Below are 18701 nucleotides of genomic sequence, written 5' to 3' on the forward strand. Positions count from 1 at the left end.
CTTCACCTTGGAGGAGACATTGCGTTGCAGCATAAAGAGCTCTCGACACTTGGCTATGATATCCTTAAACTGTCAGAACCTGAAGTACCTGAGGTGAATATTCTTCCAGATGAACGACATGCCATCGATCCCGGAAGCAAAGTCCTGGAAATAGTGAGTATGCAATTTTTAGCGTACGGGGGAACTTAAGGGCCCGTTAAGTGATCTTTTCGAGCCGTTGCTAAGGAAAATTTATTCTCATATAACGTCATTATTTCTAGTTAGGTCAGAGTTAATTCATGTGTTTTAACTTTTTCATGACACCAGTGATGACGTCATCAGGCCACAGCATTGGTCATCTTTAATCTTCAATCTTTAATCATTATTTATACACGATAAAAACATCAGGTAGAAAAAATTACATAATAACGGCTAAAAATCCAAATCCTAACATTACATTAACTTACATTAATATGCCACTTAAGAAAAATCCTAGTTTCCATGAATGCTGTGTTTAAAAACTATAGTGGAGAAGGCGTTTAAATTTGATTAATGAACCAGACTCTCTAATGTTACAGCGTAAGCTGTTCCAAAGGGTAGCGCCAGTGTAACTAAAACTATTTTTTATGTAGTTAGTTCTTGGAAAGGGGACAACAAGTTTGTTTACTGAGTCCCTCAGAGAATAGCTTGATTCATTTCACTTTATAAATTTAGACGTGAGATATTCCAGAACAAGACTGTTTAAGAACTTGAAAACCATTTAGACGTTGTGAATTTGACGTTGAGATTTTAAGTCTTTCCAGCTGAGTTTGTGAAATAAGGAATGTGATGAATGTCATGTGACTAATACTGAAAAAATACACAGGCTCCCAGGCAAATTACTTTATACAGATTTTTTTCATTGATTTAATATTTTAAAATTTAAGCCTCATTAGGCTTGTGCATAGATTTTGCTTCATTTCTAAGGGCTATGTTTACAACCTTGGCTTAAATCGAAACACGAAATCGAAAAAGGCTGGATTTGATGAAAAACCACATTTCCTTTACCATTTAAACAAACGGAAAGTGTATCCAATATATACTGGAAGTTACCCTGTCAATGTGTGCGCAATTTACACTACCAGGACAAATAAGTAAGATCAAACAAGGCAACACGGAGTCAGTTTTTTTCCTTCTTTTGCTGTTAATGATGGTAATATTTAGGACTGAGTGGAGTCCAATGCAGTCTGTAGTCCTACTCAAATTTCCCTGGAAATTGTATTGCCTTTATTTTCTCTACACAAGTCAAGCAACATATGCAATGAGCGAAAATGGCCTTTATTTTGGCAGTTCTAAATGTTTTCTTTATTTTTTGAGGCATTTTTTTTTTGGCACTAAGAAAACCACACAAAATTGAAAATTGGAACCCCAAATTTTGGGGGTTATGTTATACTTCCTGTAAATTGGCACATTTCAGAAAACATCCTAATTCTTTCAGAATTACTGCGAAATTCTCCTTCTTTCCACACAGCTGAAAACTATTTGCTTATCATCAACACAAGCAAAGTTATTATGTTTTTTCCTTATGCTCTAAAAAACGTCTTCCTCATGTTTGCTGACATAGTCTTGAAACAAAGAGATTTTTTTCAAAAGTGGGACCTCTACATGAATGATGACTGTTATCAGCATAATGTACTAATGTACTACAAATGTCTGGGTTAAAAGTTGTGGTCACTCTTTATTTTGAAATGTAAAAGATTCAAGCAAATAGCTGAAAATTTACCTGTCAGTGATTAGATCTATTGATTATTTACGTTTGGAGAACTCAATGAGACTTCAATTACACCAAAATATCAGGAAATTTTCTGAGCCTTGCTTTGCTTTTGACTTTTAGCACTGATCACTAATCATCACCTTTCCGTCACACATCACACATTCTTTGTTGAAGTAAAAATCTCATATTCCCATGGAAATCAACAGCGTTAAGGTTTTTTTTATATGGCTAGTCTCACCTTCGGGTAGTTATGGTACTCTTGTTCTACCCACTTATCCTGCTAACGACAACAGTGAAAAAGAAAACACTATTCACGTGGAGTTGCAGGCTTTACTGATCAGCGGACCGCCTTAATGCATGCATAAGGGGTGATCTTGAAAAGTCGAGATTTTAATTTGCACGTAGAACAAGCACAGAATATTCTGTATCCACAAAGCTAATATTTCGGAAACTGATTCAGTGATCCTACTTTTTTTAATGCAAAAAAAATATTCAACAGCAAAGATGGAATGCATGTGCTAAATTGTAAAAAAAAAATGTGGGTTTGAATTCCTCCAAATTTGGAAATTTCCATTTTTTTAATAATAATAATAATAATAATAATAATAATAATAATAATAATAATAGCCAGCCGTGTGTTAGAAGTAGAGCAAGCTACATTCACGCCATTAGTTTTTAGCATGACGGGTGGAATGGCAGTGGAATTTAATCGATACCATAGTAGGCTTGCTGAGTTAGTTGCTACAAAGAAGGGCGAAAGTTATGCGACTACCATGTCATGGATCAGGGCAAGAGTATCTTTTGCGCTGCTGAGATCAGCATTACTTTGTTTAAGAAGCTCGTGAGCTCCTAGGAGAGTCCACTTAGAACTGTCGGACATAGATTTAGATATTGGAAAAGGACATGCAAATATTCGTTAAGGCAATTGAGAATGCTATTTCTGGGGAACTCTAGCCGAAGCCACGAACACTGAGCCAAGAAGTGGACCTGCATATAGCTACAGTGTATCTTTAAAGTAGAGTTTTTGCCATTTAAATGTGTAGAGTATTTTTTACTACTTTTATTTAAATTTTTTCGGCAAATGACAATAGACAAATTTATAAGGGTTGTAAAGAATGAGTGTAATTTGTAATTCGTTTGTAAGTTAGTATTTCCCTGACATATATATTGTCCTAAGAATTTTTTCAGTTGTAATTTTTTATAAGCCACTAATAAACATTGTTGTTGTTATTATTATTATTATTATTATTATTATTATTATTTAAGAAAATGCTACTGCACAGAATGTTTTTATAATTTTTCCTATTTCTTCTTCTCTGGCTAATAAGTAGTCTTTTGGGAAAAAAAAACAAAACAACATGGGGTCATCACCTTAGTTTTTAAGATAGATGCAATTGATGGTAAAAAGCGGGTCAAGTTTGATGCTATGCAACAGAACAGTGCACCTTAATTTATGACTTAAGGACGTTCGTGCGAAAATTGTCACACATTGATTTTTTTCCCCCGAGACTCTTACTACCGTAAGATGATGAGTTACTTATGTCAGAAATGTAAAAAAAAAAAATGCTGGCTTGCCGACTTCATTTTGGAGAGAACGAGTCCAGAAGAACACCCTAAATCTGAAAAAAATGGGGCTTCGTTAGCAAATAAGGCCACAGTGTCTGTAAGCCCAAAAATATTGCAATTAGATCTTTGAAGTGAAATGTTCTCTTCCAAATATTGTTTAAGTGGACCTATTAAGTGAATTTAGTCAACTGGTGAGGTTCCTTAAAGAACGAGTTCACATTTAGTGACCATAGTTTCACATGCCATGCAGCCGCAAGATATCAGGATTCGATGTCCTGTGGACAGAAATCTTGAATTTTTTTTGTTTTTGTTTTTGACTTCCCACATTGATTTTTTTGTTCATTTTTGGACAATGTGGAGATAATTGTCAATAAAATCTGTTTCTGGAAAGAATTGTAGGGGTCACCAAATGTCAAGGATCATGAAATCCAAGCAAAGCTATAGCAATAGCCATGCATCTGCCCTACAGTGGTTCACTTTTGGTACTTAGGGTCCACAGTTAGGGTCAATGGCAACACCATTTGGTGAGTACTCACGTTTGACTGTGACTTTCAGTTGCAGAGTTGTTAGTACAAATCAGGAGAGCTTATTGAGATAAATTTTGTGGCAACGTGATAAATAGTTATCTATGGAGACAAGAATCTTGATTCCCGCATTTAGATTCTCAAAGATACAATTCATTTCTAGCTATTTCTCCTCTTCTCTTACACTGGATGACAGGATCTGGTTTGTCTCCAAATGAACATATTTCCAGTTTCACGAATAGAGAGAGAAAAAATGAAAACTACATCTGAGAGAGTATCCCAGAAGTGTGCACAGCTGAAAGTGCAAGATTTCACAGGTAAGGCAGTTATGTGCCAAATTACAATTTTCCCCTGCAGGGAAAATATGATGGTGTTAAAATTCCAAATGGTAAATAAATGTACATGGGACTGCTCTATAACCTGACTGTTCACACAATTACAATCAAGTTTAATGAACTCAGTAGGCTTTCATGATTAACTTTTTGCAACGCATGTACTAGGTTGAAAAAGCAGACTTTCTGACTCAGGGGACATAACTTTGAATAAACTGGGAGGATCAATTAATACAAGCTGATTATTTCCTCGAGTCTTTGAAGCAACAGCTGGAAGACTTGCAAATGGCAATGCTTGTTACTTATACTAATCCCTGTAGACATGAGATTATTCAAAACAGCAAATTCAGGGTGGGGTCCAGGATGCGAACTTAATTAATCAAGGTAATGGCTTCCTTTTGAGTTTGTTTGCAAAAAGCGTTGATTTCTTTCTTGTCCTGGCTTGTTAAATTTCAGAACCATTGATGGCAGGGGAAGGAGGGGTTGGAGCCACTTGGTGGCAACTTAAGTGTTCTCAATAAATATGGAAACTTAATGTAAGGCTGGTACTCTGGAAAAAAGGGCTGGTTTATTGAGTACTATTGACGCCAATATTTTGACTTACAACATAATTCTTTCTCAAGGCCAGGGTTTCCTTACATTATCAAATGTAAAGAACAGTTATAGTATTTTCCTTCATTTTCGAAAATGCAAGTTGGCTCTGATTTCTCACTGTACAGGCATTTTTTCCAAAAAAATTTCCAAGGGTTGCATTGCCCTGCTAATCAGAAAAGAGGGAGATGGGAAGGTTGCCGAGTTCGTTTTAATTTGCGTTATGAGTAGTTAAAGCTAAAGTTAAGGGTGTTTTGTAGCAGGCCATGCTGTTGCTATGAAAACTGTGTCATTGTGTCACAAAATGATAACAGCGTGATCACCAATGAGTGGGTACTGAGTCTTTTGATGCCATGATTGTAGCATCAACTGATGAAGAGTGGGGATAATGGCCCATCAAAATCTCTGTCTTGGAAAGTACTAGAACTTGCTGCCATTCCAGCCACCTAATTAATACAACAATAATAAAGTCTAACAATTCCAGTGTCACTTGGCAGTTCTTTTCCAGGGAAATCGCCATCGAATTGCACAAAACTACGATAAAACCTATTTAGCGTGTGCGGGTTATTCACATGCGAAAATGCTTTGTAGAAATGCCATCAAAATTGGGTTCTCTGAGAATAAGAGGAAGTTGTGTATGAATTTAGTATACCAGGGGGCAACGTTTGCTTCCAGACATATACACCTGCATTTCTTTGTAAAAATTGGCAAGTTTGGGATTTCATATTTTGATGAAATTGCTACTGATACTTATGAAACTTTGCATATTTACTTGGCAAGATAAATCGAGTGGTTTGGCATATTTTTTATTTGAATAAAAAAAGCGGAAAAAGCAAGGTCCATTTTGGATATCAATTTGGATAATTTTTGTATTCATAGCTGTATTCATTCATTTGTATTCAGCTTTATTTTCTGTTTAACCTTCCTTAAATAAAGTGTTTATTATTATTATTATTATTATTAAATCTCTCTATAAGCTCTCCTGATTTATTAACTCTAATTTGCAAGAAGAGTCTCACCAACAGCGAAATGTGATTAACAAAGAAATAGGGTTGACATTGACCCCAACTGTTTACACTACCGGCTTTGGCGATGACTCAACTCAAATTATAACAAAATTGTAAAAACCAAGAAAAAGAAAAGTAAAGGTATAGAAAAGCTATCAAAATAACCATTTAAGGCCGTTGATTTCCATGGGAATATGAGAATTTTAGTCAATGCATGCTTCAATGAAGAATGTGTGATGCTGTGACAGAAAGGTGACGATCGGTGATCAGTGCTAGAAGTCGAAAGTAAAACAAGGTTTGAAAGATTTCCCAATATTTTGGTGTAAATATGTAAGTCTCATAGAGTTCTCCAAATGTTAAAAATCAATAAACCTAATCAGGCAATGTCAAAAAACTCCCTGAGAAAATTTAAAATGCATTTCAGTTAAAGGACAAGATTTGTCATTTGTACAGAAAATGCTGGATTAGAGACATGATTGATCATCACAGTTATGCACACAACTTAAGCACTTTGTGAAATTAAATGAAAGGATTTAAACCCATGACCTCTCTGATACCAGTGCAGTGCTCTACCAACTGAGCTATCAAGCCAACTGGGAGCTGGTCACATAATATGAGTTTGTAATATACCCGTATGGATGAATATATGACAGATCATATATTTGAACTGTGGAGAAAGATATAAAGACATGGTTGATCTCGCAGTTATGCACACAACTTAGGCAGTTGTGAAATTAAAGCTGAAAAATAATGCAGGCCTGAACGGGATTCAAACCCATGACCTCTGCGATACCGGTGCAGTGCTCTACGAACTAAGGTCAGTGCTGTTGCCTAAGGAAATTTTTAAGGAGCCCAATTAAGCCACTTTTTTTTAGGGGCCCAGGATAAAATTTGCCGTGGTAAATCTGGGGGGTTGGGGAGGTTGGGGAAGATGGCGGATTGGGGTTGGGGTGAATACTCAGATTCCAGGAAAAAATGGAAGTTGCATACAAGTGAAGCTTAATAGTCCTCAAGCTTTCAAAATGGCAGACAAAATGTTGGGGAAGAATGAAAAAATTTGAATGTGTGTAGGTTAGAGCGACTTGTCTGGAGCAAATGTGGTAAGAAAAGAAAAAGAGTTGGACACAAGTGTTGTGCAGCTGCAAACTCTAATAATCGAAGGAAAAACCGACCTGATTTATCATTTCCATGCCTGAGTTTCCTTTGGACAAGCCAGACAAACAAAGAATGAAAAAGTGGGAAATACTTATGAAAAGGGGAGATGCCTATTTTACCTCGGGAAGAAATAATTTTTGTTGTTCCAAGCACTTCTTGCCAAGTGATTTTAAACTGAGTACACTTATTCAAACTGGGAACCATACCCTCGGTTTTCCCTTGGACAAAAGTTGATGAGGAATCTCTGTGTAGAGCAAAAAGATGTGAGGCATCTGAGTCTGGAAAAGAAAAAGTGAATACCCATCAGCTTCGATCAACTTAGGAATTAATCAGTTTTCATGCCTCTGAGGTAAACAAAAAAAGTTCCCAGAAACAATGTTGTATGTGGAAGGACATTAGTGATTTAAATACAGCCACTGATGAATTTTAAAACTTTTTTACTTGCTTAATATCCCTGCAAGATCTTGCTTTTCCCTTAACAAAATAGAGTATATTTTTAGTATACAACATTTATACACGTAGTATATTACATCATGTATATTTTATGTATACTTGATGTAGACTTAGTATGTACAAAAAGTGTACTTTTTGTATTAGTAATTTAGAACAGCTTGAGGTATACTATTAGTATAACACATGGGGGAACAGTATACGGTTCGTACAGCCAATATACTCCAAGGAAGTGTATACTTATGGTATACACTGTACATATACAAAAAGTATACTTCTTGTAGAATTTGTTTTCTCACCTTGTGCACACAAAGTATACTTTTTGTATACATTGTGGTATGAAACATTCTAAGTTACAAAGAAAAATCTGATGTTCATAATTTACACTGACTCTCAAGGTGAAGAGGCACGGTAGCCTCATGGTTAGTGTGCTCGTCTCTGGATCGAGTAGTCCGGGTTCGAACTCTGGCCGGGGACATTGTGTCATGTTCTTGGGCAAGACACTTTCCTCTCACAGTGCCTTTCTCCACCCAGGTGTATAAATGGGTACCGGTGAATTTAATGCTGGGGGTAACCCTGCAATGGACTAGCATCCCATTCAGGGGGCAGTAGAAATACTCCCAGTCGCTCCATGCTAAGGAAACTGGGATAAGCTCCAGCCTGGTGGGCCACTTGGCTCGTATGCAGACTTTTTTCAAGGTGAAGAATTAATAAATTATTTGCAATGCGGGATCTTTCTTTTTTCGTAATCAAAATTCTACAACATGCATTGACTGTAACGTTAACAATAATTTACAAGACTTTTGTTTCTTTTTTGAGCCATTGAGTTTTCTGGCAATTTTTTTGATGTTTCTCTGAAATGAAGTTCTCACAACATTCTGATAATTAGTCCTGGGTTTGTTATCTGAATAACATGGTATCTAGTAATAGGTTTCACAGTTTTAATTCTTTCCAGATTTTTGTGATTCCAGTCCACTTAGCCTGTTGCACAAGGCAATCTTAATGGCTGATGGGGATGGGCAGGTATTTGCCTTTTCTCTCATAACCAAACCTGCAAGAGTTAATTTAGACAGGGTATTTCAATAATAGATTAATTGTACTAAAATAACTGACAATTACACAACTTTCTCCTTCTCTCTTGTTGACAAGTCCTGATGCAAACACTCAAGAAAATTGAAATGATTCAAAAGTCTGCCTCTGGTTATGTGTACATGTATGTATAAACACATGCTGTTTTTTACTTTCTTACATGTAAATATCATTTCTGTCTTTGTCTTAATTGACATACATGTACAAACCTATTTTAAAGAACAGAAAAACGACACTACTTAAATACCTATGATGCTTTCAAGGATATCTTTGTGAGGGTGGGGCTTGCCATTGGCACCTGTCAGGTTCATTCCTAGCAGTTTGCCATTAGTGTAGAAGTAGTTAAGCAAGTATGAGGCAACTGATTTAAACGATGGTTTAGAAACAGCTTGTTGAATCAGGTGGTGATAGATGTACATGTACAGTTGAAATCTAGGAGTCAACTCAACCATTTGTGGACTGAATTAACAAGATTATGCAAGGCTGAATTAATCACAGTACTGTAGTGAAATAGCAGTCACAGTCAAACCATGTTAAACTTTCTTTCCCATTATGTTTATTTTTGTGGTGTGTACACATTTTCATATTTGATACAATCGCCACCACATATATAATCAATTGCTACTACATTGCTACTACAATTGCCAATATATTGAACATACTGGAAATCATTCAGTTTTAGACATTCAACTTGGCAACAAGTCAGCTGTTATTGTCCAAAAATATGCTGAATTGTTCGCTTTGATGATAAAAGAATGAAACTTTGCCAGATAACTACCATCCCTGAAACCAACATTTTCTGATATGGAGCTAGCTAAAATTCGCTAGTGGTGCTGAGTACTGCGCATACATTAAAAATTGTCAACATGGAAACGAGGCTGAAAATAAAACCCTTTAAAAATGCCATTTTTATGGTGACTTTGTACATTTAACCTTCCTATGTTGATAAAGGAGTCATAATCTTTGTTCTAAAACTTAAAATGGTGTCACGTGACCCTCTTACTGGAAACTGATATGGTAGTGAGCGGGATACAATACCTGCAGCTACAGCTTCCAGTTAAAGGAATTTAGTGCTTTAGAGTTGAAATTGATCGCTTTTTCATTACTTTTGTTTCTGTTTGTTTTTGAAGTACAAAATAAGTGTAAAAACTACAAATTCTACTTGAGTAAATATAAATACATGTCTTTAAACAATGCATGAAAACGAGGCTGACAGGAAACAAGGGAAGCAGTCAAAGGGACCAATTCTCTGGTCCAGTGAAACTAAATATTAATTTGACAAGAACAAGATTTCAACAAATACATTGTACTCTGAATGAAAACCTGATGCACTGCTTTCATTAATAGAAATGAGACATAAAAACACACACAAACCACTGTTAAAACCAGTTATTTTTTTTGCTCTCTGTTTGCTTGATTTGGTATTTACAAAAGTTTTTCTGATTAAATAATCACTCCAGTATTGACCGCTTTTGACAATAATTTATTGCTTACTGATCTGATTCCTCTGTTAAGTATTAGAAGTGCTAAAAATTTTGTCTCTAAAGGGCAGTCCTAGTTGTAGTTGCCCATACAGTTGCACAGACCTGTGCACCTAGGGCAGCATACTGTGCCTCAAAATCGTCTTTGCCATGTCATCAGCCTGCCATCAATTCGTTCCTGTTGATATCTTTTGAAAATACTCATTCGTTGGCTGTGGTAGCTCATTCCAGGAAAATGATCAAGTCTGCTGTCGAGTACATCAACCCCTCTCAAATTCCAGTATTTGCTTTAGACCAGCCGCTGTTTGCCTTAGCCAAACAAATTCAGTGGACACTGGATGAAATGTATAATGAAGATCAATGTCGTCATGCTTGGTGGACTCCATATTGAAATGGCAGCCTTCAAAATGCTTGGTAAGTACTTGAGCTGTAGTGGCTGGGCAGAGGCTCTTTGCAATGCAGAAATCATTACACAAGGCGTGGCTGATTCATTCCTTCGGGTAAGTCATCTAACTCGAACACGGCGGACACTTCAAGTGACCGCAGCCAGTTTTTGTGCTGGGCTGGTGTACTAGATTCGCAACTCTGTTGTCTTCACCATGTGAGAGCTTTGAGAGAAGCAAACTTTTCCATGTATGTCAAAGCCATAAAGCAGATTTTACCATGGTTCTTTGCACTGCATCATGCCAACTACGCCAGATGGCTCTCTGTACACTACCGAGACGTGTGAGCTTCCAGGGAAGCATCCAGATGTGCATACACAGTTCTGCAATGGCTCGTTTGTAGTTCAGAAGACAAAGAAATGCTTTTCTTCTATGGCGCTGGATCGTGGTCATGAACAGGTAAATGCTGGGGTCAAAGAAGAAGGAGGTGCCGTGGGACTCGCAGAAAACCCTACAGCACTAAGAAGATGGATGGTCACAGGTCTTGAATTAGCTCGAATGGTAGAAGAGTTTAGAGGCAACATACACCGTATCTTCTGCTGAGGATCATCACCACAACGAACAGAAACATGGCTTCTAGAGTTACTACTACTACTTAGCTTCTTTGTGCCATGGCTTCTAGAGTGCATTTGCTAAAGATGTAAAAAGTCTTATTTCCTCTTTTGAAGAAATGGGATACCCATTCACAGAAGACGATCCTGAGTTATTTGCAATCCACACGAAGGATGTCATGGATGTGGCTGTTGTTAACTCCGTGCAGACTGTGTCAAAGATTGGAGAGGAACTATTCAAAAACTTTGCCAAGGAGCGATTCGATGAGAGAAGCAAATTTATTACAGATCCTCTAAAAAAGCGAACCTACCTACATTCATCACTCAAGGCAGGAAGATCCTTTCAAAAGACAAAGCCGAAGCAGAAATTTTAAAGGAAGATCATGCGCTTTTTGCTAGATTGTACACAGCTTGCCAAAGCCAAGATGGCAATCTGGAAGAGTTCTTCAAGTATGAGAGCCAGCCATGGCCTCCATCCATTTTCCAAATGGACAATCGCGGAGGGGGACAGAAGGCAGATCTGGGGAAGTGCTTGCCCGATCCCCCAACAGAGATCACAGAGAGCGCAGTCGTGGATGCAGTCATTCTAGATTGCACCATTATCGTTCAGGTGTTACCCCCAAATCAACGCGTACCTTCGACGAGTACTTCGATGCTATATTTACACCTTATGTACTGAAACAGCTGGAATCTGTAGGCAGAGTTGATCTTGTGTGGGATGTGTATGTTGCGGACTCGTTCAAGCGATCTGAGCGGGAAAAGAGCGGCTGACTGGCGCTTCCGTCAACTCAAATCTCCTATGACTGGAAAGGGTTCCTGAGAGTGGACAAAAACAAAGATGAGCTGTTTAAGCTTCTTACAAACAAGGTAACAACAGTGACTACATGTATGATGTGTACTACAATTTCTTCAGTTGAAGCGTCAAATAATTGCAATCTCTTTAAAAGTTACAGTAACAATAACAAGAACAAGAACAGTAATAGTGACAGTGACAGTGACAGTGTCAATGACAGTGACAGTAAAAGTAATAGCAATAATAAAAGCAAATATGGATGGATAATAATTTAGTGGTAGCTATTCTTGTTTCTAGGTGGTTACCCTGACAATTCCTGATGGAAAGGAAATCTATATCACGCATGGTGACGGTGTCTTGTCAACAACCAACAGAATTGAATGGAACTACCTGTCCTACAACCTTGGCTTGAAGAGGCAGGCACTCGCTTGATGGTTCATGCATTAGACGCCAGCCTGTCAGGTCATAAGCGGAAAAAGATCGGGGCCCGGTTGTTCGGAAGCCGATTAACGCTAATCCAAGATTAAAAGTTAATCAGAGTTCTAATTTCTCTTGAATAAAAGTGTTTTCACTGTCCATGTTTCCTGGAGTTTGACATTAGTCAAAGCCAAAATTGAAGGACAAAAAATCTAAACAGAAACCTTCACTGAAAAGTTACAAAATTGAAGTAAAAATTTACGCTCTTCAGTCCTCATCGCACCATCGGACGCATAAGGCCTTTACCGTCTTTCTCCAGCGTGAACGATCTTGTGCCACCTTCCAGATTTCACTCCAGGTCAGGTATATGGTCTCGGGTTCTTTTTCCGTTGACCTCCTTCAGGTTGTTCTAAGACTTCCTCGTTGTCTTATCCCTTCTGGTGTCCAGAATAGACCTTTAATAATGTCGCTGGGGTCTATTCGAACATCGCTCTGACATTCCAGCAGCCAATTCTGGTTATGAATTTAGGTCCCAGAAAAGAGGGGGGTTTCAGCTCAGGGAGCGTGATGCTACCATCCGAGGAGTGGTCCTCTTTCCAGCAACCAGTCGTCTTGCACTGTAAATTTCCTGTGTCGGTTTCTGTAGTCACTCATTAGTCTGAGGGCGTGACTAGCCCTCTACAGGCTTGCCAGAGCCCCTATCAGCCAGTTTATTCAGGGTTCCTGCCAGGCCTTCACAGCTACCGCAGCGACCCCGGGACCTAAGTCCCACTGTGCTTCACCCTGACAGGCAGTCCCCTACTCCGCTGTTGCCCACCTCCCACGAGCGAGGACATTAGGGATTGGTCTGTGGGAGGCAACAGGATGCGATACAGAGTTATGTTTTCGCTGGACAAGTGAAAAAGAGCGCAGGAAGTGTGGAAAGGGTTTCTTGAAATAACACCAGTTCTCAGAGCACTGACAGCGTCACTCAAAGATATTAGTGAGGAACACATGGCAGTAATTTAGAGGTTTGTGATTCTTCTTTATAACAGAACAAGCAGCCGGACAAGCGTCAACTAAGCAAGGCAAGAGCTGTTGTCAAAAAAGTCAAGAAGCCTTGACAGCATTTCTTTAACCAGAGCGGTACTTGCTAATCATGCTAAGAGAGCAGTGTTTCAAGGTGGATTTGTCTGGCCGCAGACCCTTCTGAAGGAGCCAGTATTACCATGTCCTCCTCAGTGGGGATGGCATCGTGAAGGTAGTGTCTAGGTTCCTCACTGGACAACTCTCCAACAAGCGAAAGATTCATGTTATGAACTCATCCACTTTGGATGTAAAACGGTGTGTAGAGGGCGTTGTAAGTGTGTTAAAGCAAATTTGGTATGCCCAGGTCTGTGCAATTGTGGGGGGCTACTGCAACTAGGACTGCCCTTTAGTAAAAAATAACACATAATACTTTACAGAGGAAACAGATCAGTAAGCAATAAATCATTGTCAAAAATGGAGAATACTGGAGTGATTACTCAATTAGGAAAACCTTTTTAACAACCAAATCAAGCAAACAGAGTAGAAAAAATAAATGGTTTTAACAGTGGTTTGTACGTTCTTTATGTCACATTTCTATTATTGAAAGCAGAACATCTGGTTTTCATTCATAGTACAATGTTTTTGATGAAATCTTTTTCTTGTCAAATTAATATTTAGTTTCACTGGACCAGGGAATTGGTCCCTTCGACTGTTGTTTTCCTTGTTTCCCGTTAGCCTCGTTTTCATGCGGCACTGTTTTAAGACATGTATTTATATCTACCAGAGTAGAATTTGTAGTTTTTAGACTTATTTTGCCTTGTTTCGGTTTTTTCTGGAATCGGTGTATTGTGGAACTTTAGGGGAGGGGTCCGGGGACAGAGATTTTCCTTGAGACACTTGTATGGTCTAATATCAATCACATTTTTGAAATGAAGCATTCAGCAAAGTGATCAGGCCATGACTGACGAAGAATACTTTTTATGGTCAAACAAATTCAATAATATTAGTGTATCCTTGCCTGCAGAACAGGCGTAATTTTTTTGCGTATTCTAGGCGAACAGAGGCGAAAGCGAGGCGAGCACGAACCGTGAGACCCGCGTGAGGGGAGTAGCGCGAAAAAAAAAAAAAAACGCCTGTACACATACCATTGTTCAAGCTGTTCCGGCCCAGACACACTCTAAATGACCAGCCAATCACAGCGTTACTAAAACAGTGGTGATCTGGCCACGTTGTGGGCCAAATCTACAAACTTTTAAGGTCTTGTTTTCATCCCTAAAACGGAGAAATTACTTCTTTTGGACTTAAAATGGAAAGAAAAAACACAAATCAATGTTTAGGTAGCCTCAGGGTGGAATATCAAGGTTTACAGAGTCCTCAAACCTTTCTGGAGAAGAATTTTTCCTTCAACCGCCGCAAAAGCATAACAGATCGCGGATTTAAAGCAGCTTCCTGGCTTCCTTAGAAAGCAAAAATGGTAATGTGCTGTATTACTCCGAAGTTGAATTCAACTTCTGCAACGATTGGTAAGGCCACAGCTGTTTCTTTCCTTTGGTTGCCTTTACTTGGGAATTTGAGATTTTAAAAGTGAGCAGTATTTTTGCATGCTGGATTTCTGAATAATTAATTTACGGCGATCTCCACGGTTTGTTTGTTTAGTTTATTCGCTTCGCTCAAAAATATTTGTTTGAGTCTTATTCAGCTATTACAGAACTCCTGAGAAAAGAACTAAGTGGTCACTAATTTAACACAGTTGGAAGTTGATTTACCTCAATAAAATTGGCTTGTTTTCTCGTCCTTTTGATTTTCATTCGCTGCACTGTATTATTTTCATCACGCGGCCAAGAAATAATCGGATTTCTAGTTTTTCAATTGGGTTTCACTTGTTTCCTTTTCTTTTATTTTCCCAATATTTTCTCAAGTGTCATTGTTTTAATAAAAGAATGGAAATTCAGTTGTATTCGGTTTCGATTTGTCGTCCGAATTTAATGACTCATTTTTGCACATTCAATTTTCTCGCCTTTTGTCACGCGGCAAAGAAAAGATATAATTCCTTTTTCTCTTTAATATTAATTTTACACATCAAGTTGAGTTCTTTTCGTTGATATTTTGTAATATTTTGGCCCTTCATTTAGTCAACTTTAAACAAACGACGTCTTAAAATCTGATCTTGTGTCTGTAGTTTAATACTGCCCATCTGATTTATTTTTGTGCTTCCTCTCGCTCTGAAATCTTCCAAAAAACGACAAGGAATTAGGGTGGGTCGCAAGCAATTTCATTCAAGTGTCAATGGGTTAAAGGGCAGGGAGGAAGGAGGGACGTTGGAAAATAAACGAAGGGCTTTTGGAATAGCTTTATCTGCAGAACAAGGGGAATAGATGATGCGACCGCCACGTTGTATTTGAAAAACATTCGAGGATCACGTGATGTAAAGTAACCAATTGGGTAGCTGCGTTCATATTTGAACGCCGGAACAGCTTGAACAATGGTATGCGTACGGGCGTTATTTTTCTCGCGCTCTTCCCCTCGCGTACAACTCGCGCTTCGTGCTCACCTCGCTTTCGCCTCTGTTCGCCTAAAATACGCGAAAAATTACATCTGTTCTGCAGGATAAGTGAATCCATGCAAGTGCTGCAGCTTTTTTTTGACAAAAATGTGTATTGCTGCTTTTGTTTTTGAGTGTTAATTGCAATTCTATTTTAACAAAACAAAATAAATTGTACAAATGATGAAATGCAAGCTGCAAATGAAAACAAATAAAAATGAAGGAGGCATTTTTTTTTGGGGGGGGGGGGGGGAGTCGAATTTGACATCACTGAAATGTGCTTTCCGTTCCCGGATTTGGGACATTAGTATAAACTAAAGGCGATTTTGAGGCAGCATTACCGCATTATATTGGCCGCTTCCTTGGAGAAAATATATTCTTGTGTATTGGGCGGAGTCGCAACAATTCGTTTAAGATAAAACCCTAGTATGCAAAAAGAATTGCAATGACGTTTCTTTTTGCCGGCTAGGTAATTATTTAAGTCGTAAATAATCCTTTCATAGACTAAAGCAATTCATTCAGTACACCTAAGTGAAGTTTTCCAAAGTTTCGGACAAAAAAGCCCAAGAATTTAGACACATTTATCTTTATTCAATTGTAAATATATATACCTGATGTTTTGAAAACCAGGTCCGAACAGCCCAATAACCTCTGGTGCCTAATAGAGTCATGTAAGCAGTGCTTACGAAGTTCCGCACTCCACACTTCATCTAGTGCAAACATAGGCACGCAAGGCGTGTAAGAGTTATTTTTTTGTGAACTATAAGTCTCGGAGATAGGAGCGTTCGTGGAACTGTTTACAGTAATGATTTGGTTGATTTGACAAGTTTTTTTTGGTTGCGATGTACAGCAAGAAAGAAACTGGGAGTTTATGATGTACATACGATGTTACATCGGTAATGGTAAGATAACTAAATAGTAAGCCATAAAACGTTTGACCGAACAAACTACAGTAATCTGACACGTCTCCAGATTAATGTAGATACCATCTTATTTTCTAACAGGCAATTTTATTCGTTTTTTGATACAACCCACACTGTGATTGGTCTGACACGCGCACATGCATAACTCCCTCACTCACCGATGACGTAGCCCTTCCCCCGGGGGAGGGGGGAGACTCCTCTATATGGGCTATATAGGTCTGTGCGGCCCCGAAGGGTATGGTTTTTCAGCCGTTTTGGTCATAAATAGGGTATCGATTTTAGCTGATTTTGGCCATTTTGGTCATAAATAGGGTGCGGTTTTTGCACTCTAGCCTTGATATGGGTATGCTTTAAGAAGAAGCCACTTTTTCATCATTATCGAAAAGAAAATCAACAAAAGCCCTTCACAAATTTATATGTTTACGGTAATTTAACATTGGTTTGAACTAGGGAGCTAATTATAACGCAGTTCTGAAACAGGGTTTTGATTTGAGGGTCAGGTCGTAAATAGGGTTTCGAATATTTTGGTCAGGTCATAAATAGGGTAAGGAATATCGCAGATTTTGGTCATAAATAGGGTAAGGGTTTTGGGAAGCGGGCCGCACACCCCCAACCAATTTTTCTGGGAGTACCCCCTCGGGAGCCCTTCCAGCCCCCAAGAGGAATTTTTGCTCAAAAATACTCAAGTTAATAGAACTTTTCGCATTTTATACGAGTAGTAAGTTTACTCTTTTTACACAACACAACGCAACAACACTACTTCGCCGAAAATTTAAAGAAAGAGAAAAAAAACCTCTCTGACACGCTGACAGTCTCATTTAATTAAATTGCACTTTAACTTGGTGCCACACAGTCTTCAAAGAACATTTGAACAGTTTTCATACTTTTTACCTTTAAAAATATCGGACTGAAAAGAATGTCATAAAATGCCCATTAAATAAAAATATTAAACTGCTACTGCAGAGACGTAAAAACACTCTAGAAAGGAAAGCTTCTTTTTTTGTTTAATATCCTGGGAACAATAGCCGATAACTTGTAAGCTCTAATTAACCGCGCGGCCATGGGCCGAGGGCGGTTCTAGGTGTACCCGTGGTTTATTAACCGCGCGGCCATGGGCCGAGCGCGGTTCTAGGTTTACCCGTGGTTTATTATTAACCGCGCGGCCATGGGCCGAGCGTGGTTCTGGGTTTACCCGGGGTTTATTATTAACCGCGCGGCCATGGACCGAGCGCGGTTCATGGTTTACCCGTGGTTTATTTATTTTTTTTTTTGTCGGTGACCAGACGCAGACCTCCGCTCGGCCAAATTGCAAGTCACGCAACGTGTGATGTTTTTTCCGCCAGAAGCTGTTAAAACATTAATACACGGATAATTTTACGGATATTGTTTCCTTTGTTGTGGGTAAAATATATTTTCTTTTGGTTTTATCGAAGCGTTGGATTCAAAGAGAATAATAAATACGCTAAAAAACGGTATTACGTCAGCCATGGAATGCGTTGACGTTGCAGCTTTCACTTTCGCTACGTGACTAATAAGATCGTGTTTACTTTGGAAGTTTATTTCCAGAAGCGACGGGCATTAATTTATTTGCAAGTTTGCGAGTATTTCTTGTGGTTTTAGGCAAATATAGTAAATTCTTTGGCTGTTTCATCGCAGCGAGTTCATAGATCGGAAGGAAAATGAAATATTTGCAAGCCAAGCAAAGAACATGTCAGGACATGCAATGATTACGTCATTGCTAGGGAAATAACCACCGTACTAAAGATAGCCGTCGATAACGCAATTCTTGAATTATGTGACTCGTGTGACTTCTTTGCTAGCCCTTTACCCAAGGAAAAAATTAAATTTAAACTTGACTTTTGAGAAAGAAAGATGTTGTTAATAGTGTTCGTATCTTCATGCCCATACATATCCCAAAGAAAGTTCCAGATTAACACTATTACGTCATCGGAGATTTCACAACGGCTACGACTGATGGTGCAATAGTACAGTCTGTGTTGATCAAGTGATGTGATGTCTACAGTAATCAATGAATCATCAAGGATTACTTTCGAATGTGCACTGCGTTGCGTTTGTAGCGCTAAGGAAACAGTTAAA

General features: G+C 38.5%; 1 protein-coding gene across 1 annotated transcript in view; it reads left to right on the forward strand.

Annotated features, from left to right (window-relative positions):
• LOC145469978 (uncharacterized) overlaps positions 1-18701 on the forward strand; it is a 34653-nt gene that overhangs the window by 707 nt on the left and 15245 nt on the right. Inside the window, exon 1 of the mRNA XM_081453807.1 lies at positions 1-153. This exon is cut by the window's left edge and continues 707 nt beyond it. Within this exon, the coding sequence (XP_081309933.1) occupies positions 1-153 (153 nt within the window). The remainder of the gene's footprint in view (positions 154-18701) is intronic.

This window comes from Orbicella franksi, chromosome 15 (assembly GCF_964199315.1).
Source record: "Orbicella franksi chromosome 15, jaOrbFran1.1, whole genome shotgun sequence".
In the NCBI taxonomy this organism is placed as follows: domain Eukaryota; kingdom Metazoa; phylum Cnidaria; class Anthozoa; order Scleractinia; family Merulinidae; genus Orbicella; species Orbicella franksi.